Below are 25,793 nucleotides of genomic sequence, written 5' to 3' on the forward strand. Positions count from 1 at the left end.
GTCTGCTCCTGCAGGGACACACCGTCCCCTCCTGCTTGGAGCCCTGCCCGGGCACCGAGGTGGGTCGCGCTGGCTTGGGGAGTCCTGGGGGCCAGCCCTGTGGTTCTGAACATCACCAGGAACCCAGATCTGCCCATCAGGAGAGACCCTCGGAAGTCTGCCAACACATCACCTCAGGGCCACGATGCGCCAGCGAACGTCCACCCCACACGCTCAGCACTGCTCTTGAGGCATGCCCTCTTCCGAGCATTCACCGCTACTTAAAGGGACCCTTCTCAGGACTCCGGATTCTTATTTTTGAATTAAAAACAAGAAAAGGTAAAAAAAAGGAAAAAGTAAATATTAAGAAAGTACTCACCAGAATGAAACGGAAACTGTTGTTTGGCTTCTCCTGTGTGAGCATCCCAGATTATTGTTGTCTGTAATCCGCAAAAAAAAAAAAAAAATTTAGTTACTGGTTCCTCCAGCCAAGTTTTCTCCAGAAAAATTTGTCATACACGAGAACACAGCGAGCCCTTCTTTTTCCTAAACTAGCACTGTTCAAGTTAAAACTTTCTAGTAAGCACAGTAAAAAATAAAATAATTAAAAAACCAGTAAAACTTATTTTCACAATATATAGTTTATTCCACTCCAGTACAGTGGAAACGTCGTCACTTCAACGTGAATCGATATGTTCGCATCACGTGGCCTGCGTCTTTTTCGCCCGCTCTTTGGAATCCAGGGTGTGTCTTACACACTTAAATCACCTAGACATCACACTTATGAACTCAGCCACGCCTGTCTGGTTATTATACTCCTCCGGACAACGGCAGCCGTAACTGATAAGCAGGAAACTACCAATTCTGGTGGGAGTTCCATTTTTATCCTCAAACTTAAAAACCTATCATTAAAACAAAAAAACTTTTCTTTTTAAATGAAGAGATTTTTGGTTGCACAGGACGTGAGATCCCAGCCATGCATCAAACGTGTGCCCCTCTGCACTAGAAAGCGCAGAGTCTTAACCACTGGACCCAGCAGGGAAGCCCCAAACTTGAGAAACTATTAAAACACACACACACAAACAATGCATATATAAAACTCTGTTTTGGAGCAATTTTCCAAGTGAAAAGCTGCAGAAATGGTTATTTCTGAAAATTCCTGTCACTCTGTGAAGTAGGGGCATTACACAGGCTAGAGAAACTGCCCGCTGGGGTCTGGCACTGAGGTATTGCTGCACATATTAAGGAGGGAAAAAAAAAAAAAAGATCTCCACTCCAGAAGACAAAGGAAGTCTTGAATGCTTCGGAACACATTATAGTATTTGGGAGACACTTGGGGAAGAAGCCGGAGGCAGCTCGATGCAAAACATTTGGAATTAATTCTCAACTGGAGTTTTCAGCTAAACTGGAAACTTGACGCCTCCCTGTCAATGACATTTTAATCAAGATCTTCCTTTAGGAAAAACTGGTTCTACTTTGTATCAACAGCCTTAACTTTTCCTGGCGAAATACTGACAGCACTGAGTGTGTTTGAAAACCTTCAGGCCAGCTCCAGCACAAAAGTCGCTTCAGTCGTGTCTGACTCTCTGTGACCCCATGGACTGTAAGCCCACCAGGCTCCTCTGTCCATAGGATTCTCCAGGCAAGAACACTGGAGTGGGTTGCCATGCTTTCCTCCAGGGGATCTTCCTGATCCAGGGAACGAACCTGCATCTCATAAGTCTCCTGAACTGGCAGGCGGGTTCTTTACCACTCGCGCCACCTGGGAAGCTCTAGACCAATTAACATTTTTATCCCCCGCTCCACACTGTGGTTTATAGGATTTTAGTTCTCTGACCGGGTACTGAACCTGGGCCCTGAGCAGAGAAAGTGCCACGTCCTAACCACTGGACTGCCAGGGAAGTCCCAACGATTTTTTGTTTGATGGAGATCAATCTTGAGTGTTCACTGGAAGGACTGATGTTGAGGCTGAGACTCCAATCCTTTGGCCACCTGATGCGAACAGCTGACTCATTTGAAAAGACCCTGATGCTGGGAAAGATTGAAGGCGGGAGGAGAAGGGGATGGTAGAGGATGAGGAGGCTGGATGGCATCACCGACTCAATGGACATGAGCTTGAGTAAACGCTGGGAGTTGGTGATGGACAGGGAGGCCCGGCGTGCCGCAGTCCATTGGGTCGCAAAGAGTCGGACACGACTGACTGAACTGAACTCTTTACTCTTAACTGAGCCAGTCACAAGTCTGGCAAGGCAGAGAATATATAAACACTTTCACAATTCTGACACAACTTCACACACTACATCAGTTGTCGTAACAACTTACTATCAGTTCAGTTCAGTTGCTCAGTCATGCCTGACTCGTTTGCGACCCCACGGACCTCACAACTTACTCTGCGTTACCTTAAGCATACACTGAGCCAAAGTAAACATGACTTACCCAAAGGCTTTTATGGATCAGAAATACAGGTTAGCCACTCTGGGTTAAGCACGCACTGAGGGCCAAAGCCAGTATCCCTAACTTATATTTCCTCCCTGAGATTATATCATTTTCAAGAACACTGTTATTATTCCCGCCATAGCTGATTCATCATGGTAGACAGTCTCTCACTCAGACACTTCTAGAATTCTAGAAGATCAAAACCACAGAAGCTCACAAAACCTCCAAACAAGGCCCCTTTGATTTCTTAAGGGGGAGGCAGAATTTCCAGAATTCAAAGAAACCGTGACGTTTTCCGAGAGATTAAACATAGATGAAAACAGCAATGTATCTCACGCAAACACTCACTTTGTCTACTCCAGCACTCAAAATGTAATTGCCCTTCTTGTTCCACTTCAAGGCGAAGATTGGGCCTTTATGTTGGCCTAAGGTGCTGGCCAGGTTACCTGGTACGTTACAAACAAAGAGAGAAAGCAGGGTGATTTCTGAGACACGCTCGGTCTGTACCCCAGATGATGACAACTGAAAGCACACCTCCTCCAACCCTAATGCGAGGGAGGCGGGGTCAGGAGGACTTACCATCCTCTGTCCATATTCTTGCAAAACCATCATAGGAACCCGTAGCCAACAGTGTCCCGTCACTCTGTGGGCCAGAAACACACACCAACACAAACTGTTTATTAGAGCTTGCACAGGGGACCTTCATTCCCCGAGCAGGGGTCGAACTCACGGCCCCTGCGATAGAGGTGCAGACTCCTGACCTCTGGGCCACCAGGGAAGTCCCAGGCTTCCCTCCCCCAAAATCATCACAAGGCCAGGGGGCGAGGAAAACACACCACACTCCGTCACCACTGACGACATCAACAAAAGGCACTGTATGAAAAGCTACTGTGTGGCTTTCGGAGACCTTGGCGAGCTTTGAGAAATAGCTGCAGATACTTGGACGAGAGAAGCATTTGTGACGAAATGACAAGATATACAGGGATATGATAAACTGTTGGTGGGAATGCAAACTAGGACAGCCACTATGGAGAACAGTGTGGAGATTCCTTAAAAAAACTGGAAATAGAGCTGCCATACAGCCCAGCAATCCCACTGCTGGGCACATACACCGAGGAAACCAGAAGTGAAGGAGACACGTGTACCTGAATGATCATCACAGCACTTTACTAGAGCCAGGACATGGAAGCAACCTAGATGCCCATCAGCAGACGAATGGGTAAGAAAGCTGTGGTACATATACACGATGGAATATGACCCAGCCATGAAAAAGAATGCATCTGAATCAGCTCTAACGAGGTGGATGAACCTGCAGCCTATTATACAGGTTCCAAATAGGAAAAGGAGTACGTCAAGGCTGTATACTGTCACCCTGCTTATTTAACTTCTATGCAGAGTACATCATGAGAAATGCTGGGCTGGAGGAAGCACAAGCTGGAATCAAGATTGCTAGGAGAAATATCAATAACCTCAGATATGCAGGTGACACCACCCTTATGGCAGAAAGTGAGGAAGAACTAAAGAGCTTCTTGATGAAAGTGAAAGAGGAGAGTGAAAAAGTTGGCTTAAAGCTCAACATTCAGAAAACGAAGATCATGGCATCCGGTCCCATCACTTCATGGCCAACAGATGGGGAAACAGTGGCTGACTTTATTTTTCTGGGCTCCAAAACCACTGCAGATGGTGACTGTAGCCATGAAATTAAAAGACGATTGTTCCTTGGAAGGAAAGTTATGGCCAACCTAGACAGCATATTGAAAAGCAGAGACATTACTTTGCCAACAAAGGTCCGTCTAGTCAAGGCTATGGTTTTTCAGTGGTCATGTACTGAATGTGTACATGTGAGAGTTGGACTATAAAGAAGGCTGAGCACAGAAGAATTGATGCTTTTGAACTGTGGTGTTGGGGAAGACTCTTGAGAGTCCCTTGGACTGCAAGGAGATCCAACCAGTCCATCCTAAAAGAGATCAGTCCTGGGTGTTCATTGGAGAGACTGATTTTGAACCTGAAACTCCAATACTTTGGTTACCTGATGCGGAGAGCTGACTCATTGGAAAAGGCCCTGATGCTGGGAAAGATTGAGGGCAGGACGAGAAGGGGATGACAGAGGATGAGATGGCTGGATGGCATCACTGACTCAATGGACATGGGTATGGGTGGACTCTAGGAGTTGGTGATGGACAGGGAGGCCTGGCGTGCTGCGATTCATGGGGTTGCAAAGAGTCAGACACGACTGAGCAACTGAAATGATACAGAGTGAAGTCAGAAAGGAAAACACCAATACACTATACCAACACATATATATGGAATTTACAATGATGGTAACGATGACCCTATATGCGAGACCGCAAAAGAGACACAGATGTACAGAACAGTCTTTCGGACTCTGTGGGTGAAGGCGAGGGTGGCCTGATCTGAGAGAACAGCACTGAAACATGTATATTATCGTATGTGAAACAGATCGCCAGTCCAGGTTCGATGCATGAGACAGGGTGCTCAGGGCTGGTGCACTGGAATGACCCAGAAGGATGGGAAGAGGAGGGAGGTGGGAGGGGGGTTCAGGATGGGGAACACGTGTATACCCATGGCAGATTCACGTCAAGTATGGCAAAAACCACCAGAATAGTGTAAAGCAATTAATCCTCCGATTAAAATAAATTAGTAAAATAAAATCGAAAACAGAAAAAAATAAACTTTTGTATAGTCCAAAAAAAAAAAAAAAAGAACGTGATAAAGAGAAAGTGAAAAGACGCTGGAGAGCTGTGTGTGCACCCAGGCACAGATGCTGGGGGTTGGGTGGGAAGTCAGCATCTTCCTGGGCACACCTCACAGGGTACCCCCATGTAACAGGCTCCGCGATAAAGCCGCCAGACTCCTCCTGTCGACGTGCAGCTTACTGAACACCATCCGGCTGGTGGTCGGCCCGGACCCCTGGCTGGGCTGACCCACAATCCCATCCCCTTCCTGGGGTGCGCCCCAGCTCCATCCAATGCCACAAGCCCTTGCCAAGGCCACAAGGACTGCACAGGTGTCCCTGATGGCATCCGGGAGGGAGGCGGCTTACGTTCCAGTCCAGCGAGGTGACGTCTTTGTTACTGGGGACGTCGTGGCCCCCCTCCCGGATACAGTGCCTCAGCACCAGCTGCGTGGAGCCCCCGTTGCTGTTTTCATTCAGGTTCCATATCCTGGCGGTCGAGTCTCCGGACCTGCGCAAGGAACACAGCCAGGCTTCAAGCTCCTGGGCCCAGAGCAAGTGACACCCACCGCTGCTTGTCACCTGGCTGGGTCTCCATCTTTTTAATCTTGCTCCAGAAAACAAAAAATCACCGTGGTTTTCTCTTTCCACTCTTAGGTGCCCTTAGTCATTTTAAATGTCTGCGCATAGCTTTCCACACGGCTGAGAAAAGAGCTGAATAAGGACTTTTGCACAGGCTTAGACACCCCAAGGGTTCCCCTCGCTCAAAGCCCTGCTCTGTACACTGAGAAGATTGCAAACATGACATAGGAAGGTAGTGTCTGTCCCAGGAGGAAGGACTTGGACACCCAGACCCCGGGCACCTATGTCTACATACCCCCCAACCTGTGTATACGCAGACACCTGGACCCTGGCGCCCCCTAACCTGACCCTGGAGGACTCAGAACACCCAGACATGGGCACCCCCCAACCTGACCCTGGAGGACTCAGACACCTGGTCACTGGGCACCCCTTGCCTGACCCTGGAGGACTCGGACACCTGGACCCTGGGCACCCTAACCTGACCCTGGAGGACTCAGAACACCCAGACATGGGCACCCCCCAACCTGACCCTGGAGGACTCAGACACCTGGTCACTGGGCACCCCTGGCCTGACCCTGGAGGACTCGGACACCTGGACCCTGGGCACCCTAACCTGACCCTGGAGGACTCAGAACACCCAGACATGGGCACCCCCCAACCTGACCCTGGAGGACTCAGACACCTGGTCACTGGGCACCCCTGGCCTGACCCTGGAGGACTCGGACACCTGGACCCCAGGCACCCTCCAACCTGACCCTGGAGGACTCGGACACCTGGACCCCGGGCACCCTCCAACCTGACCCTGGAGGACTCGGACACCTGGACCCCGGGCACCCTCCAACCTGACCCTGGAGGACTCAGACACCTGGACCCCAGGAAAACCCCCAATCTGACCCTGGAGGACTCAGACACCTGGTCACTGGGCACCCCTTGCCTGACCCTGGAGGACTCGGACACCTGGACCCCGGGCACCCTCCAACCTGATCCTGGAGGACTCGGACACCTGAACCCCAGGCACCCCCTGCCTGACCCTGGAGGACTCGGACACCTGGTCACTGGGCACCCCTGGCCTGACCCTGGAGGACTCGGACACCTGAACTCCGGGCACCCCACCAACCTGACCCTGGAGGACTCAGACACCTGGACCCCAGGAAAACCCCCAATCTGACCCTGGAGGACTCGGACACCTGGTCACTGGGCACCCCTGGCCTGACCCTGGAGGACTCAGACACCTGAACCCCAGGCACCCCCTGCCTGACCCTGGAGGACTCGGACACCTGGACCCCGGGCACCCTCCAACCTGACCCTGGAGGACTCGGACACCTGGAGCCTGGGGACCCTCCAACTTGACCCTGGAGGACTCGGATACCTGAACTCCAGGCACCCCACCAACCTGACCCTGGAGGACTCAGACACCTGGACCCCAGGAAAACCCCCAATCTGACCCTGGAGGACTCGGACACCTGGACCCCAAGAAAACTCCCAACCTGACCCTGGAGGACTCGGACACCTGGACCCCGGGAAAACCCCCAACCTGACCCTGGAGGACTCAGACACCTGGACCCCAGGCACCCCCCAACCTGAGCCTGGAGGACTCGGACACCTGGACTCCGGGCACCCCCGACCTAACCCCTTACCCCGAAGCCAAGAGGTCACTGACAGGGTTCCAGGCACAAATGAACACCTCGGACTCGTGGCCCCGAAGGACGGTGGCTTTGCTGGGTGGGATCTCCACATCTCCGTCGATTTCCATTGGTTTTGAATGATTATCTGTTGCGGGGAACAGGACAGGACACATGTCACGGAAGAAACCCTTCCATCCTCAGGGCATGTAAGCTTTATAGACAACCTCCTCCGCTGCACTGCCAGGCCACTGGTGACCATTATAACCAGATTACGGCTTCTGTGAAGCCACACCTCTTCACAGTCTCCAAATTTGATAGGAGAATTAAAAACTGGTGTTTATTCTTTGTAACTAGGGCCAGGCTCATAGGTAATAACAATGGGAACAAGACTGGACACAAACAGGAGACAGCTGTCTCTTGGACAGAATTTGAAGGTTCCTTCTCTCTCTTTTATTTCTACAGTAAAAAGAAGTATATTTTGTTACATTTTCCTAAGAAGTCAATGAGGAGAATGGGACACAGAGGATGAGACAGTTGGATGGCATCACTGACTCAATGGACCTGAGTCTGAGCAAAGTCCGGGAAATGGTGATGGACAGGGAAGACTGGTGTGCTAGCCCACGAGGTCTCAAAGAGTCAGATACCACTGAATGAACAACAGCAACAAAAGAGAAGTTAGGAGTTTCTGAATACCAAAGGCTATCTCACTCTTTGTTATATGCCTAGAACTTAAGTCAAGTTGCTGCTGTTTAGCGCTGTCACGTCCGCCTCTTTGGGACCCGGCTTCTCTGTCCACAGGGATTCTCCAGGCAAAAATACTGGAGTGGGTTGCCATTTCCTTCTCTAGGGGATCTTCCCGACCCAGGGATCGAACCCGCCTCTCTTAATGTCTCCTGCACTGGCAGAAAAGATCTTTACTGGTGAACAACTTCGCAACTAAACAAGTCAGCTGCAGACGCTGCTGCTAGAATGCAAGTTACAATTCAAATGACAGTGGGGATAATTAGGATACATATACAGTTTTCTCAACAAAAGTTCCTTCTGTTGAGGGGACAAGTGATTTTATAAGACGTCTTCCTGACGTGTTAGCTCCTAACCTACGAAGCTCCCACATGGACATGGCATCCTTCTTCCAGAAGGCTCACCACCCACAACCCCTCAGCCTGCAAACCACCTCATGGTCTTGGGACTCAAATGCTATTTTCTTACTGGAGCCAAGTGTGTTCCGGGCTTTTGAAGCCATGCAGACACACCCCAGATGACCCCACGGGGACTCCAGGTTGTGAAAGAGTCGGGGGCGACAATCATGGTCGACGCTACACAGAAGAGACTCATCCCGGATCATACTGTAGCGTTTAGTCACTCAGCCATGCCCGACTCCTTGCGACCCCCTGGACTGCAGCCCGCCAGGCTCCTCTGTCCATGGGATTTCCCCAGGCGGGAATACTGGAGTGGGTTGCCATTTCCTTCTCCGAGGATCTTCCCGACCCAGGGATCGAACCTGGGTCTCCTGCACCGCGGAACCGTTTTTTCCCCTTCTATGCGGCACAAGAAAGAAGGTTCTTGAAGGTCAGAGTGAAGTCTAAATTCAGACGCTATAAGTCTGGCTGAAGCTGCCTTTTAACAAGAGCAGGTCGGACGGAGTAGAGGTTGGAAAACTGGACATTGCCTGCGTGTGTGTGTGTGTGTGTGTATGTGTTTAGGTGGGGAGGTTGGTGGCCAGCCCTCAAGTGGAAAGTAACCCCACCGCCGAGGCCCCCTCAAACGAAGGAGGAGCTGGGAGCTTCCAGCACACCTTGAGGTCTCCATGTGGCTACGCTTCCTCGGCATCTTAGATTGAAAGACATGGTGGAGTTTAAAAGTTCGCAAGATTTCTGTCACAGTCGTAGGTACGTAGATTTCTCAAGCCTCACCAGTTACGCTTCCTTTCTGGGGTGGAAGGTGAAGAAAACAGGGACATTCACCCCCTGGGCTGTAGCTGAAGCAAACGAGGACGTTCACTTTCTTCCTGTTTCGCTCTTAGCACCTTGACGGAGAGACCCCACGGGGCAGGGCAAGTCCACGAATGACGTGAAGGCACAAGCCACGTTATCTTTTCATCTCCTTTCCTGGCCCCCATCCTTGCGAACCTTGTGAACAATGATTGCGGGGCCTGCTGATGGGAGGTCATGTGATTCGATGCATGGCAGCCTGGCCCTTCTCTCTGCCCAGTGGTTGAGCCGTGTCCCAACTCCAGTGCGGAGAGGCCTCGGCCCGAAGATGACTATCTTCCCCCTCGGGAGAGTGCAGCGCCTTGGAGGGAAGGGGCGTTCAAAATAGGGAAGAACACACACTCACTGGCAGAGCCTTACACGCACGTACACAGATGCACACTCTGAAGCTGTCCTTGAAGCCGTCTCTGAATTTGTAAGCAGGAGGTTCTCTGGCCTTCCCTAGCGGCTCGGACGGTAAAGAATCCGCCTACCAATACAGGAGACGCAGGTCCGATCCCTGGGTCGGGAAGATCCCCTGGAGAAGGGAATGGCTACCCACATTCCAGTGTTCTTGCCTGGACCATTAAATGGACAGAGGAGCCTGGCGGGCTACAGTTCATGAGGTTGCAAGGAGCTGGATATTATTGAGCAACTAAGCACTCTCTAATTTGAGGCTCTCTGCCTCATTTCGCACACACTTTTGGGCATTAGCTAACAGGAACCCTGCTGCAACGAACCGCATAAGCCAGCATTCGCTATGCGGGCCTGGTGACCTCTCAGTGACCACGGGTTCTGAGTGTCATGTCAGAATCCGTCCACAGGGCAGGACAGTGCAGGGAGCCTCCAGAGACGAGACCCTCCTGAGCCGGGCGGTGTTCACACGGCAACACGATTACCTTTACACCAAGTGAGCTGTCAGAGCAGCAGAATCCCTACAGCTGAGGACGTGCAGGTATTGGAAAGTCACATCACTGGTACCACGTATAAAACTAGACAGCCAGCGGGAGTGTGCTGCGGCGTCCCACGTGGCGCTCGTGGTAAAGAACCCGCCTGCCCATGCAAGAGACAGGGGTTCTACCCCTGGCTTGGGAAGAGCTCCTGGGCAGAGGAAATGGCGACCCGCTCCAGCATTGTTGCCTGGAGAAGCCCGGGGACAGAGGAGCCAAGACAGCCCACGGGGGTTGCGAAAGAGGCAGATGCGACGGAAACGACCTCATGCACACTCCTGCACAGGAATATGCTGCTGTGATGCAGGGCGCTCTGTAAACAACCTAGAGGGATGAGATGGGCTGGGAGGAAGCTTCAAGAGGTAGGGGACATGTGTATCATGGGTCTATCTATGGCTGATTCGCGCTGATGGATGGCAGGAGACCTATGAATACCTATGCAGATGCTGGTGTTGATGGATGGCAGAAACCAACACGATTCTGCACATTAATTATTCTCCAATTAAACAAACAAAACCACGTCTAAGGATTTCGATGGGAAAATTGGAGCAAGAAGGCCTCCTGGGTGCAGAGTAAGCAAACGCTAGGCAAGGCCTGCAGGGCACCGACCGGAGGACCCAGCCGGACTGAGAGGACACCAGAGAAGCCGGCCAGGAGTGGGCACCCCGCACTCACTGATGGCGTGTGCTCCGTTCTCCTCCCCGTTGACCGTGGCCTCGCCGTTCTTTGGTGGGTTCTGCTGGGAAACGGCCGCGGGGGCTGCCGTCGTGGCAGCTGCTGCTGCGGCTGCTGCTGCCGCTGCGGCTGCTGCGGCCGCAGCCGCCTGCTGCTGGGCCAGCTTCTCCCGGAAGGCCTGCTGCCGCGTCTGCACCACGTCCGGCATCACCGCGTCGATCAGGGACAGGGACTCGATGGGGCGGCCGTCAAACACTGTGCCGTCCTGTGGACAGAGCCCCGGGGAGCGGGGTGGGTCAGCGCTGGCTGGGCATCTCCTGGGTTGGAAACACAGCTGCCTGGGGGAGGCGTGGGGGGCTACCCGGGATTGGAACTGGGAGGGGCAGCCCACAGACACCGAGGCCCAGCACTCGGTCAATAGCAACGTGAACCCAGGCGTGAGGGGACCACCCCGAGCCTCCTACTTCCCGTCACAACTGGAGGGCTGCAGTGGTCTCAATGGAAGGGGGCGATCCTGCTCCTCAGGGCCGGGGGGCATCAGGGAAAATCTGGAGGTGTGTCTGGTGATCACGACTGCAGGGTGGGAGGGGGATGGGTGCAGCCGGCACGCAGCGGGGAGGGACCGGAGATGCTGCCGAACATCCTCCAGTGCACAGGATGCCCCCCGCCTCCACCCCCAGAGAGGAACAGTGTGGTCCTCAAGAGTGGAGAGCGGCGTGAGAGACCCCGCCCTTGCCCCTCTGACAAGTCTCCGGCTCAAGCTGCAAAGTCCTGCCTCCACCCCGCCCCCAGCAAATCAGGCTCTGACTCAGAGCGTATCCTTCCATCTGACATTATCAAACGCATGTACTGCCATGTGAAGTGACTTCTGGGGACTCAGGATGCAAGATGCACCCATAATACAGCTAACGGCGGCACCACTGAGGTACCATGCCTATTTCCTCAGCTTCCTCCGAGTCTCCTAGTGTTCATCGAGGATGAAAAAAAAAAAAATCTCTCCCTACCTGCTGAGAAAACACAGGAGAGAGTACCAGAGTCCTTTCCTGAGAAGGTGCTCTGATTATTAGAGTCACACGAAACTCCGGGCCTCTCGCTGTGTCTGCTCGATGCTCAGACAGGTTTCAGACTGTTCTTTCCTCATAAATCAGGAAGAGCTGAAGGACGTGTGTGTCAACTACACAGTAGTCAAAAGAAACAGCAGCCCAGCTGACTACCGGATACTAGGCAATATCTGAGAATTAGAGACCAGTGTAGAACCTGGAAAAAGAAGTCACCCTCATCCCCTGATTCTGCCCATGGAGTGGCCAGTGATGACCGGCCGGCCGGCCGCCTTCTACGTCACCTTCCTTCTTTGCATATTCATGCCCCAGACGGATGACGATTTTGCAAAAGGTAGTAACTGCGCAGAGTAATAAAAACGCTTCCTTGCCTAAACTCTAAACGCACACCGTCTCACTTGTAACAACTGGAAAGCTAAGTGACAAGTGAGACGACCTTTCCGTCTCCTCTAGGCAATGTTGCATTTTGAATTGACAAGGGAGAGAAGGTATGGAAATGAAAGACATGGAAACTGGGTGTATGTGAGGCTATGTGTGTGTGTGTGAAAATGAAAGTCACTCAGTCGCGTCTAACTTTCGCAACCCCTTCTCCAGGCCAAAATGCTGGAGTGGGTAGCTGTTCCCTTCTCCAAGGGATCTTCCCAAGCCCATGATCGAACCCAGGTCCCCTGCGTTGCAGGTGGATGCTTTACCAGCTGAGCCACCAGGGAAGCCCAAGAATACTGGAGTGGGTAACCTATCCCTTCTCCAGTGGATCATTCTGACCAGGAATCAAACCTAGGTCTCCTGCATTGCAGGTGGATTCTTTACCAGCTGAAAATCCTTTGCCTTTACAAGGGAAGCCTGTATGTGTGTATGTGTGCCTGTGTGTGTGTGTATGTGGGTATGTGTGTGTGTGTGCCTGTGTGTGTGTATGTGGGTATGTGTCTGTATGTATGCCTGTGTGGGTGTGTGTGTCCGTATATATATCTGTTACGTGTGTGTGCACTTGTGTGCATCTGTGTGTGTGCAGGGAAATCCAATCACAGCATTGCACAATCTGAGAGCTGGGGTCCTGTACTCCTATTCCCACACGTATCTTGTGGGGAAAAAAAAAAGAGAGAGAGAGACTTAGATGGGATCGTGTTGCCAGCAGAAGATCCCGGGCACCCCAATGTAAGAAAAGGAAAGAGGAGATTGCCTGCTGTCAGGCAGGAAAGCCTACAGTGTCGGCAGACAGCTGGGTGTTCTCTGAGATGCGGGGTTTTGGAAAACGAGAGAGGAACACACAAGAGAGAATGTGAGATACGCTACGTCTGTGATTGTAAAAGCTGAAGGGAAAGTGGCGATAAATGCGACAAAGAAAAGACAGGCCTGCAAGGATGAGAAAGGGGAAGAGGAGGCGGAGCAAAGTGTGCAAGGGTTCAGGGAGACGGGCTCGAGGGTGGGGTGACCGTGGGAGCGGACTTCTGGTGGTAAAGGGGAGGGGGCATGTGGCCGCTGAACGGTGTCAGCCATGCTGGACGCGTCACAGCAGGAAACGGGGACCTGGGGCACGGCGGTGTGCTGGATGGAGCGGGGCTGTCGCTAAACGGAGGCAGGACGGGGGAGAAAGGGAGCTAAGTGCAGTTACAATCAGACGGTCTCAGACTGAGACTCCAGCAAGACCCGGACGTCACAGGAGGCCCAGGATCCTCACAGGACAGTCCCCAGACAGCAGCAAAGCAGGTGGGAAGGGAAGCTGTCTTGACCCCTCACCCTTTATCTTTAAAAGGGTTCAGTTCAGTTCAGTTGCTCAGTCATGTCTGGCTCTTTGCAAACCAGCATCAGGATCTTTTCCAAAGAGTCAGTTCTTCGCATCAGGTGGCCAAAGTACTGCAGTTTCAATTTCAGCATCAGTCCTTCCAATGAACATCCAGGACTGATTTCCTTCAGGATGGACTGGTTGGATCTCCCCTGCAGTCCAAGGGACTCTCAAGAGTTTTCTCCAGCACCACAGCTCAAAAGTATCAATTCTTTGGCACTCAGCTTTCCTTATGGTCCAACTCTCACATCCATACATGACTAATGGGAAAAAAACCATAGCTTTGACTAGAGGGACCTTTGTCGGCAAAGTAATGTCTCTGCTTTTTAATATGCTCTCTAGGTTGGTCGTAGCTTTTCTTTCAAGAAGCAAGCATCTTTTAATTTCATGACTGCAGTCACCATCTGCAGTGATTTTGGAGCCCCCCAAAATAAAGTCCCTCACTGTTTCCATTGTTTCCCCATCTATTTGCCATGAGGTGACGGGACCAGATGTCATGATTTTAGTTTTCGGAATGTTGACTTTTAAAAAAGGTTACAATAACTCATTTAAAAACCGCTATAAAATTGGCCCCGATACGCACGTGCCCTCATCTATAAAGAGGGAGGGTATTTAAGCAAATCGGGAGCGACTTAAATGCACACGTCTGGTCCCAACCTCCCGGAGGCAGCTGTGCAGTGAGGCCTCTATCAAAGCCATCGCTTGACATGACCCCCTTGAACTCAACAGTACTCATCTCTCTCTGCTTCAATTTTCTGGGAGTGCCCTTGCTCAGGTTCACATAAAACACAGACTCTAGGCGAAATGACTCACACGGTCCCTCTTCCACTGAACTGCTGAGAGACCTCCAGGAGGAAGGGTGATTTCTGCGCCCGTGGCTGGCCCACGCCCGTCGTGAGGCACGGCTGAGTCTTGAACGAGGCGGGTCTGACCTCCCAGGGTCCACTACACGCGGATGTGTTTCAGCACGCTCACCACTGTGTTTGCCCTCCGCGGCGGGCGGAATCCGCAGATACAGAAGGGCAGGCTGTGGGACCTGAGCACCCCCTGTGGATTTTGGTGCCCACGGCAGGTCTTGGAACAAATCCCAGGAGGATTCCAAGAGACTATAAATCAGCATCCTTTTCCACGCATCACGATAATCCCTTCATGGTGAACGGTGTCGGACTCTTGATCTCCAAAGAAGAAGATTTCACTTCAGGACCAGGGACCAGGCTTGATCACTCAAGAGCTGTTGTGTAGCAGAAGTTTAATTAAAGTATAAAATGGGACAGAGAAAGCTTCTGACACATATATCAGAAGGGGGACGAAGAGTGGCCCCCTCACCAGTGTTCAGTTCAGTTCAGTTCAGTCACTCCGTCGTGTCCGACTCTTTGCAACCCCATGGACTGCAGCACGCCAGGTCTCCCTGTCCATCAGCAACTCCTGGAGTTCACTCAAACACGTGTCCATTGAGTCAGTGATGCCATCCAGCCATCTCCTCTTCTGTCGTCCCCTTCTCCTCCTGTCCTCAATCTTTCCCAGCATCAGGGTCTTTCCCAATGAGTCAGCTCTTCGCATCAGGTGGCCATAGTATTGGAGTTTCAGCTTCAGCATCAGTCCTTCCAATGAACACCCAGGACTGATCTTTAGGATGGACTGGTTGGATCTCCTTGCAGTCCAAGGGACTCTCAAGACTCTTCTCCAACACCACAGTTCAAATGCATCCATTCTTCGGCGCTCAGCTTTCTTTATAGTCCAGCTCTCACATCCATACATGACCACTGGAAAAAGCATAGCCTTGACTAGACGGAGTGTTACCAGTGCTGGCAAGGGAGCTATATTCTTTCTCATTAATTATTACAAGAAATCAAAAGAATGTCTCAAGTTTGTGAAAACTTTACCAGACCGACTCCCATAATTCGTATCTAAGATAACAGGATAAGCCAGAAGGTTTTCAGGAAGGAGAAACTGTCCTCAAGCAGGAGATATACACTGTTGTTACATAATCCTTAGGACAGAGTTTAAAGTGAGCTGTTTACGTATTCATCAGTTCAGGCTCAAAAATAACAAAAACGTTTTATGTGACTAAGACTTTAGGAATGTCAAGGGGAAGAAAAACAAGATGTTTGTCCTTCCTCCTCCTTGAGAATTCCAGGCCCCTATCTTCACCTTGAGCACCCCAGGCCCCTTTCTCCTTCTCCTCCTCCTGCTCCACAGCAACTCCGGACTTCTTGTCAACCTGCCTAGGCATTGCCTCTCTGTGATACCACCATGACCAACCAGTCCACAGCCATCTACGGGGCCTCGGGAGCTGGCTCCTCGGGCGTCACAGCACCGGGATCCCTGCTGGGAGAAGGGCTAGCATAAAGGAAGACGGGACCCTAACGCACTGGGAGAGGCTGTGGGGAGCTCCCTCGCTAGGGTCTTCCCAGAGCGCCCAGGCTCCCCGGGGCGGCAGCGTGCTGCAGGGGCCCCGTCCTGCTCCCCCGCCTGCCCACCCCCCGGGGGAGGGCCCACATTACCTCGTTGATGCTGATTTCGGCCTCCACATACTGCAGGCCCTTCTGCAGGATGGAGATGAGCGCGGCGGGCGGCACTAGCGTCCCGTTGATGTTGGACTGGCTGATATGGCTCTCGATACCGAACGTGAACGCCGAGTGGGAGAAACCTGCAGAAGCGCATGGGAGGTGGGGTAGGAGGGTGCGTGGGTGGGTGGGGTTCCGTGAGGCCTGGACTTGTAGCACGCACCCCTGGGGGGTCACCTGCGCCTAAGGAGTACGGGGCAGGGGGTGGGTTCGTGGTCATAGGACGCCCAGCCTCTGGTGTGGGCCGTGTCCCAGAGACAGACGGCAGACCAAGGTGTGACTGCCTGGAACAGCTGGTAAAAAAGCAGAGGCTTTAAAAAAAAAAAAAAAGAGAAGAAAGAAAGAAAGCAGAGGCTTTCCAGTGCCATTATTATTATTTAAACAAAGAAACAACTTATCTTTTAAAAAATATTTTTTGGCTACCAAGCGCAGCAAGTGGGACCTTAGTTCCTGGACCAGGGATCGAACCCATGGCTCCATCCCACCCCTGCACTGAGAGCTCAGGAGTCTTAAGCACTGGACTGCCGGGGAAGTTCCCCCTCCCCCATACCCAACCCTTTCCAGCATTATTAAAAGCAAAACAGAGGCCACAGTCTGCCCTGGGGTAGACGTTACAGAAGTTGGACTCCAGGCTCTGTGTGCCTGGGTTCCGCACGGCTCCTTCCAGAAGCTCACGCTGATGTCTGCTGGCAGGAGCCAGCCTCCTCCCAGCGTTCGGGGCAAATGAAGCTCATCACCAACCGTGGGAAGAAACATGAGGCGGTTCTGCACCCATCGCGAGGTAACCTTGAGTCGCTTAACGGAACTGGGCATGACCCCCTCCCCACCCTTGGCTAAGGGATGAAGGGTCCCCCACACCCGCAAAGCCCCTGCAGCACCCTCGTCAAATGCCTCAGCACGAACCCACTGACAACACTGGGCAGGTGAAAGGTGCTCACGGAAAAGGCGTGCAGGGAGCTGCTTGGATGAAAATATGCAAGGAGAAAGACTGGGCCGGTGACTACATGTAACGAACGAGGCGCGATTCAAAGACGGAGACTGCTGTAACAAACGAGGCCGTGTCAATGAAGGAGGCTGCAGGGCCAGGAAGGAGGTTTTCGGGGGCCTTCGGGTTGGGGAGGGAATGGTCTGAGGCATAAGTTTCCCCTCTGCTGTCACCTGTTGGGGGGTCCCGGGCACCCCACTGCCATCACTTGTGAACATCTTCCCATCAAGACCAGCTCATCCTACGTGCTGGGGTGGGTAGAGGGGTTGGGGGGGAGTCTCACGGGGGAACCTGCACACCGCCTCCCCACTTCACTTTCCTAGGACACCCCCTTCATCAGCCGGATGATGGGCTGCCCGCCCCCAGGTCCCCCAGCCTCCATCTGGGTCAACAAATACAGCCAGCCTCTGCAACACACAGAACGGCCCGCAAGATGGCAGTGTTGCTCCAGGCAAGGAGAGCCCTGTCTGCAAACTTCCCTTTCTCTTCCCCCACCCCTCCTCCTCATGGCCTGATTATTAAGAATACATGCAATAGTCACTTGATTCATATTTATTTCCAGAGTAATACTGTAGAGCCTGCTATTAACTTCCCGTGTTATTTCTTTACAAGCTGGAACCACCTACATGAGACTGTGCAGGAGAGCACCTTGGAGGCCCCTCTCCAACACAGGGTCCCTGTGCTCCTGTTGTTGGAAGGGCATGAGCACAGAAAGGCCCTCTGCAAATCGGCCTTCTGTTTTTCCTTCTTACTTGTTCTCTCTCTGGCCCTCCTTTGCCCTAACCACTTCTGCCACAACAGAAACATCCACCCCCGTCTTCACCAACGACCTTATTCTTTGCATCTCCGCCACCACACACAGAGTCTTAATCTCCAAGCTCTCTCATCCAGTTTCCGGCAAGGGTGCACGAGAAAAACCTGGGTCAGCAGACAGAGAAGGACCGAGTGGGTATCACTGGCTGAGAGAGGCCCCAACCTCATGGACTCCCTTCCTACGTACTCTGGGCCATCGTCGCTTCTGTCTTGTAGAATTCTTCCCGGGTGACCATCTGGCTCACTGACTTTTTCCATCTCCTTATCCGTGTCTCCATCAGCAGATGGGACAGGACGCAGGACTGAGAGTCATCTGCTTCCCTCCTGGTATCGTCACGAGGTCCAGAGCAGGACCACGCCCACTGGGGTAATGACAAGACGCCACCCCGCCAGCTCCGACACGGTGCCCACAACTGACCAGGTCTTGCTTCTAATTGAAGAACGCTTCCTAATTCATGTAAGCCTCCCCACGACCACCTTCCCTCCCTGCTGGCTCAGACGGTTAAAGAATCTGCGTGCAATGCGGGAGGCCCTGGGTTAGATCCCTGGGTTGGGAACATTCCCTGGAGAAGGGAATGGCAACCCACTCCAGTATTCTTTCCTGGAGAATCCCCACGGACAGAGGAGCCAACAGGGTTGCAAAGAGTCGGACATGACTGAATGACTAAGCACGCACAGGACCGCCTGCAGTCTCTCCCTTGCACCCTTCTCTTCTTTTTATGAATCAGGTCCCTAGATCACCCTTGGGGCCTGACACAGGCCACGCGCTAGCTCCAAGCTTGTGGCTGGACACCCGTCTCTCAGCCCACCACAAAATTCCACGTAGCACCTTCTGCAGAGCACTGCCCCAGGGCACAGCGTGGACTATGGCCAGGGCCCCAGACAAATAACCTCTCAGCAACCGATGGAGTAGCAGTCGTCAGAGAGAGGTCACACTTCTGGTGTACGTCTTTGTCCATTCGAGCTGCTGGAGGAAAATCCCACAGCCTGCGTGGTGTCAGCCACAGACATTTACTGCTCACAGTTCTGGAGGCTAAACTCCAAGATCAAGGCACTGGCACGTTCAGTGTGTGCTGAGAACCACTTTACGGACCATACACATGACTACGTTTTCCTCGTAACCTCAGGAGCAAGAAAGCTCTGTGGGGCCTCTTACAAGGGCACTAACTGCATTCACAAAGGCCCCATCCTCAGGACCTGATCATTCCTAATGACTGAACTTCCCAGTATTAACTGGGGATAGTTGTTCAGTTGCTCAGCTGTGTCCGACTCTGCAAACCCATGGACTGCCGTACACCAGGCTCCTCTGTCCTTCACCATCTCCCAGAGTTTGCTTAAACTCATGTCCACTAAGTTGGTGATGCCATCCACCATCTCATCCTCTGTCGCCTGCTTCTCCTCCTGCCTTCAATCATTCCCAGGAACAAGGTCTTTTCCAGTGAGTCAGCCTTCACATCAGATGGCCAAAACATTAAGAGTTTCAGCATCAGTCCTTCCAGTGAATACGCAGGGTTGATTTTCTTCAGGATGGACTGGTTGGATCTCCTTGCCATCCAAGGGACTCTCAAGAGTCGTCTCCAACACCACAGTTCACAAGCATCAATTCTTTGGCGCTCAGCCTTCTTTATGGTCCAACTCTTATATCCATACACGACTACAGGAAAAACCGTAGCTTTGACTCCATGGACCCAGGTTACGTTTAAACGTATGTATTGGGGGGAGGCTCGCAAAATTCAGTCTGGAGTCACCTTGGAAGACTGCTATCTCCAGGAAGGATGCTACCCTTGGGGTGGCCCAGCCTCCACCAGCATCAGCACCCACCCCTCCCAATCGGACTCCAAGGCTACTGAGCATATTCACTTGCAGCTTGCTGGTCCTGTAGCTTCTGTGCCTTAAGCCTGTTCAGCTTTCTGCACACCCCTTCTTCCACCTAGCAAGACACGGAGGAATAAAGAACACAGTATCAGCAGGCAGAGACGGAAACGCTCGGGACCGGCTCAGTGGCAGGCGTGGAAGTTGGTGAAAGGGGCAGAATAGAGAGCTTGGTGGCACCTGGATGACCGATCCACATGACGGCTCAGTGTGACTGCCGCTGGTGTCCACTGGAGCAGTCGCTGAAGCCTGCAGACCTGCCCACTACCTAGGAGGCGTCCCCGATGAAGCACTTCTCAGGAAGGTTTCTCAACCGTGACATTTAGACCAAACTGTTCTTTGTTGTGAGAAGCGCTGTGTCCTAGGCATTACAAGATGTTTAGCAGCATCTATGATCTCCACACCCTGGATGTTTGTTTTCTGTCTTGGGTTTTTTTTTGGCTGCCCTGCATGGTGCCCTGCCCCACATGATCTTAGTTACCAAACCAGGGCCTGAATCCATGGCCGTGGGAGTGAAAGTGTGGGGTTCTAACCACTGCACCAATAGGGCCGTCTCATTACACACTAGATGTTAGTAGCAAGCCTTCCTCAGTCATGACAACCGAAAAACGTCTGACGAACCCCGCCACGGCAGAGAACCAAAGACCCACAGGAACCACAGCCCCTTAATGACACAGTCCTCAGGTCTACACGCTTCTGCTCCATTTATAAACACCACGGGTGGATTGCTGTCACTAAAAAGGAAGCCAGAGAATTCAGGAAACACACAGTAATGGGGGGGCCGGGGGCACGGGCGGATAACCAGGTGAAGTCAGAGTATTTCTGAAGAGGAAAAAAGGGGATAAGCATGCTAAGATGGGAAAGAAACCTTTCCATGTGCTTAGCCGCTCAGTCGTGTCTGACTCTTTGTGACCTCCGTGGACTGTAGCCCGCCAGGCTCCTCTGTCCAGGGGATTCTCCAGGAAAGTATACTGGAGTGGGTTGCCATGCCCTCCTTCAGGGGATCTTCCCAACCCAGGGATCAAACCCAGGTCTCCTGCACTTCAGGCGGATTCTTCAGTGTCTAAAGGGAAAGATTTATACTACATTTTCTATAAGGCACAACAAGACCATCAAGAGTTAAGTATGCGCCATAATGCTGTCCATTGCAGCATTATTTACAATAGGCAAGACATGCAAACAACCGAGAAGTCCATCAACAGGTGAACAGATAAAGAAGACACGGTACATACACAAAATGGAATCTTACTGAGCCAAGAAAAGCAATGAAACAATGCCATTTGCAGCAACGTGGATGGAACTGGACACTATCATACTAAGCGAAGTGAGTCAGACAGAGAAAGACAAAAACCAAATGATATCACCTGTATATAGAGGCTCTAAAAAAAAAAAAAGCACTAATGCACTTATTTACCAAACAGAAACAGACATCCAGATTTAGAAAACAAACTTGTGGTTACTAAAGGGGAAGGTAGGGAAGGGATAATTAGCAGTCTGGGATTAACAGAGACACAATACCATTCAGAGAACAGATAACCAACAAGGACCTACTGCAAGGCACACACGACGACAGTCAATGCCGTGCAATAACCTGTAAAGTGACAGAAGTTTAAAAAGAATATACGTATACATTTATGGGGCTTCCCTGGTGGCTCAGCTGGTAGAGAATCCGCCTGCAGTGCGGGAGACCTGGGTTCCATCCCTGGGTTGGGAAGATCCCCTGCAGAAGGGAAAGGTCACCCACTCCAGTATACGGGCCTGGAGAATCCCAGAGTCCATGGAGTCGAAAAGAGCTGGACACAACTGAGCGACTTTCACTTTCACTTGCTAAACACCCAAAACACACACATACCGTAGATCAACTATCCTTCAATAAAAACAATACATTGAAAAAAAAGATCTGGTGCTATACATCTGAAACTAACACACTGTAGATCCACTATGCTTCAACACAAACAATACGTAAAAATAATAAGATCTTGAAGAGCACTGTTCTTCCCATTTGGGGTGACAGGTGCTAGGAAAGCAGCGTGGGCATGGATGTGCCTCACCCACTAGGCAACCCAAACAGATTAAAAACTAAACCACTGCTAAACCACTAAGCCAGACCTCTTTCACAAATGGCCTCCCAAACCATTCGAGCTGTGCAGTGAACCATCCTGCCCAATTAAATGTTGGCCTGGTTCATCAGCAGAACCTGCTGAAGAATCACTCACTGGCCCTTGGAAACACTGCTTATTCAGCAGAGAAAGGCAGACATGTAATATTCGGGCAGCTGTGAGGCCGGTGGTCCACCTTCAGCTGAAACAAAGGCACCTTGGTTGGGAAGATCCCCTGGAGAGGGGAAAGGCTACCCACTCTGGTATCCTGACCTGGAGAATCCCGTCGACGGTGTAGTCCATGGGGTCACAAAGAGTTGCACACGACCAAGCGTGTCCAACTCTTAACATTAAAGGCAGCATTACAGGCATCTGTTTGAGGCACTAAATGCAGAGTCTTTATTAAGGACTTCATAGACTCAGTACTGGGAATACTGACAGCTATCCAAAGCCGGCAGGCATGATATGAAAATTGTCTAGACCAGGGATATGCAGCCCAGGGCCCACGCTGCCTGTGTTTATCAATCAAGTTTTATTGGAGCAGTTGTTGCCCATGAGTTGATACGCTATCTGTGGATGCTTTCACACTGCAACGGCAGAGCTGAGTCGTTGCAAGACACACAGTATGGGCCGCAAGTGAAAGTGTTCACTGCTCCATCGTGTCTGACTCTTTGCGACTCCAGGGACTGTAGCCTGGCAGGCTCCTCTATCCATGGGGATTCTCCAGGCAAGAATACTGAGGTGGGTTGCCATGCCCTCCTCCAGATGGGCCACAAAGTCAAAAATATTTAGGATATGCTCCTTTATAGGAAACGTGTGCCAACTTGACTATTATGTGTATATTGTATATACACACTTATGTGTCTGTGTGTTCAGTAGCTTAGCTGTGTCCACCTCTTTGCGACCCCTTAGACTGCAGCCCGCCAGGCTCCTCTGTCCATGGGATTCTCCAGGCAAGAATACTACAGTGGGTTGCCATTGCCTCCTCCAGGGGATAACATCCTGACCCAAGGGTATCGAACCCACGCCTCTGGCATCTCCTACACTGGCAGGTGGATTCTTTACCAACTGTGCCACCTGGGAAGCCCATATATACACATATGTACGAACGTATGTATGTATATATATGTGTACCACAGACGTGTGTGCAAATATATATATATGGACCCGCAGACACAGACCACACGAAAGCAAGTGTCAGTCTACCCCGCATCCATTCTGCCCTTTCTTACTGCTATGGACTAAACGCCTGTCTCCCAACATTCATACGCTGAAAATGCACTCCGTCAGGTGGTGGTGTCTGCTTTTGAACTCTGGTGCTGGAGAAGACTCTTGAGAGTCCCTTGGACTGCAAGGAGATCCAACCAGTCCATCCTAAAGGAGATCAGTCCTGGGTGTTCATTGGAAGGATTGATGCTGAAGCTGAAGCTCCAATACTTTGGTCATCTGATGCGAAGAGCTGACTCATTTGAAAAGACCCTGATGCTGAGAAAGATTGAGGGCAGGAGAAGAAGGGGATAACAGAGGATGAAATGCTTGGATCTCAATGAACATGAGTTTGGGTAAACTCCAGGAATTGGTGACAGACAGGGAGGCCTGGTGTGCTGCGGTTCATGGGGTTGCAAAGAGTCGGACACGACTGAGTGACTGAACTGAACTGAACTGAAGGTGGTGGTGTCAAGGAGGTGATTAGGACACGAGGGTGGGGTCCTCACGAATGGGGTTAGTGTCCAAACATCGACACGGCAAACACTCAGTTCATGACTGTTATCTGCAGGACCACATACAACTTTCTTCCCACAACACCTTCCTGGCCTTTCAGCAGCCCGCAGTGACTCCACCGGCACCTGGGAATTCCTATTCTCCGTAATGGTAAGAAACAAACTGTTCGTGTTTACGAGCCTCTCAGTCTGCAGCCTTTTGTCACAGCAGCCGGAAAGGCCCTGAGACGCGCCTTCTGCTCTGTGTGATTGACAAGGTGACGGCATCAGTAGCCGCTGTTCACCGAGTACTTCCCTAAGTGTCAGCCGGCAGTAGTAGAGCTTTCTAGGTGCTAGTCGACAGGACCCAAGGCCGTCACGGTAACCTGGCTGATCTGACACGAGGAACCAAGGACTCCCTCTCAATCTCAAAAGCAGTGAAGAGTCTGCAGACCCAAACGTAGCCCTGCAAACCTCTCATTTCCTGCGATAAGAAGCTTGGCCATCTCTCACTATACCTCACCAGGCTGCCTTTGCGAGAAGCATATATACCATTTTCCTGCAGGACACCTCTGCTTAAGACTCTGCTCCCTTGGTGTACAACAGTGGTTCCTGGTTGTGAAGTGTGGGCACTTCTGTCAGCCAGAGGGAGACGGGGGCAACACCTGGAACACCTCTGCTTGTCACCAGAGGGTGTGTTGGTGTGCAGTTGCTAAGTCTTTGAACAACATTCCATGCATTTGCTACAGTTCCTTTTTATTACGAAGGGGGCGACAGAGGATGAGGTGGCCGGATGGAATCATCAACTCAAATGGACATGAGTCTGAGCAAACTCTGGGAGATGGTGATGGACTGGGAGGCCCGGCGTGCCGCAGTCCATGGGGTCACAGAGTCGGACACAACTGAGCAACTGAACAACTTTCTATTTGTGGAGAGAACACACTTCACCAGCCTGGGCCTGCCCTCATTAGCTTCCTTCTCTAACCAACAAAACAGGTGGAATTAGCTGATCGCCAAGGTCCCTTTCAATTCTAAAATTCTATACAGAGGAAGGAACGACCTCATCGTCCCAACTGAACCCGCGAGATCTTGATTTATGGAGGTGAGTGAGTGACGTCACACAGAGATTAAGGCCACCAAGAACCCGTGACTTGCAGTTCCTGTGGGAAGGGGCCAGGCCATGTCACGCTGCCAGGGATACAAGAAAGCTTATCGCACCAGGGGCCACATCACCAAGAAATAGACAGGAACTGAGACTACAGCTTTATGGAAACGAGGGTGAGCGAGCAGCTCAGTGGGAACGCTGCCCACTGGACAGACGAGAGTTAGAGTCTGTGTGCCTGGGAGGTCTGTAACATGATTTTCACGAGAGCCACCTCTCAGAGAGAGAGAGAGAGAGAGAGAGAGAGAGAGAGAGAGAGAGCCCACTGGCTCTGGCCATCGGTCCAACCCTACAATCAGTGAATGTCAAGCAGCCACTGGTCAGGACACTCATCCATTCCAACTGGCTATGTGGATGGAAGCCCAGTTCGAAAATCACTGCAGATGGTAACTGCAGCCGTGAAATGAAGACGCTTGCTCCTTGGAAGAAGCGCCATGACAAACGTAGACAGCGCATGGAAAACCAGAGACGGTGCTTTGCCGACAGAGGTCTCAACAGTCAAAGCTGTGATTTTTTCCAGCAGTCGTGTGCGGATGTGAGAGCTGGACAATAAAAAAAGGCTGAGCGCCAAACAACTGATGCTTCTGAACTGTGGTGCTGGGGAGGAGACTCTTGAGAGTCCCTTGGACTGCAAGGAGCTCCAACCAGTCCCTCTTAAAGGAGATCAGTGCTGAATATTCACTGGAAGGACTGATGCTGAAGCTGAAGCCCCAATCCTTTGGCCACCTGATGGGAAGAGCGAACTCTTTGACAAAGACCCTGATGCTGGGGAAGACTGAAGGTGGGAGGAGAAGGGGACGACAGAGGATGAGATGGTTGGTGGGCCTCACCGACTCAACGGA

At 51.7% G+C, this 25,793-nt stretch overlaps 1 protein-coding gene across 18 annotated transcripts in view; it reads right to left on the reverse strand.

Annotated features, from left to right (window-relative positions):
* Nucleotides 1–25,793, reverse strand: part of LOC101119116 (transducin beta like 1 X-linked) — a 248,917-nt gene that overhangs the window by 19,334 nt on the left and 203,790 nt on the right. For all 18 annotated transcript variants that reach the window (XM_060407541.1, XM_060407534.1, XM_060407542.1 and 15 more), the window contains 7 exons: nucleotides 16,258–16,403; nucleotides 10,913–11,177; nucleotides 7,330–7,462; nucleotides 5,480–5,621; nucleotides 2,995–3,058; nucleotides 2,764–2,861; nucleotides 359–419 (listed from right to left, as the gene is read on the reverse strand). In XM_060407541.1, coding sequence (XP_060263524.1) covers nucleotides 359–419; nucleotides 2,764–2,861; nucleotides 2,995–3,058; nucleotides 5,480–5,621; nucleotides 7,330–7,462; nucleotides 10,913–11,177; nucleotides 16,258–16,403 — 909 coding nt within the window. The remainder of the gene's footprint in view (nucleotides 1–358; nucleotides 420–2,763; nucleotides 2,862–2,994; nucleotides 3,059–5,479; nucleotides 5,622–7,329; nucleotides 7,463–10,912; nucleotides 11,178–16,257; nucleotides 16,404–25,793) is intronic.

Source organism: Ovis aries, chromosome X (assembly GCF_016772045.2).
Source record: "Ovis aries strain OAR_USU_Benz2616 breed Rambouillet chromosome X, ARS-UI_Ramb_v3.0, whole genome shotgun sequence".
Classification (NCBI taxonomy): Eukaryota; Metazoa; Chordata; class Mammalia; order Artiodactyla; family Bovidae; genus Ovis; species Ovis aries.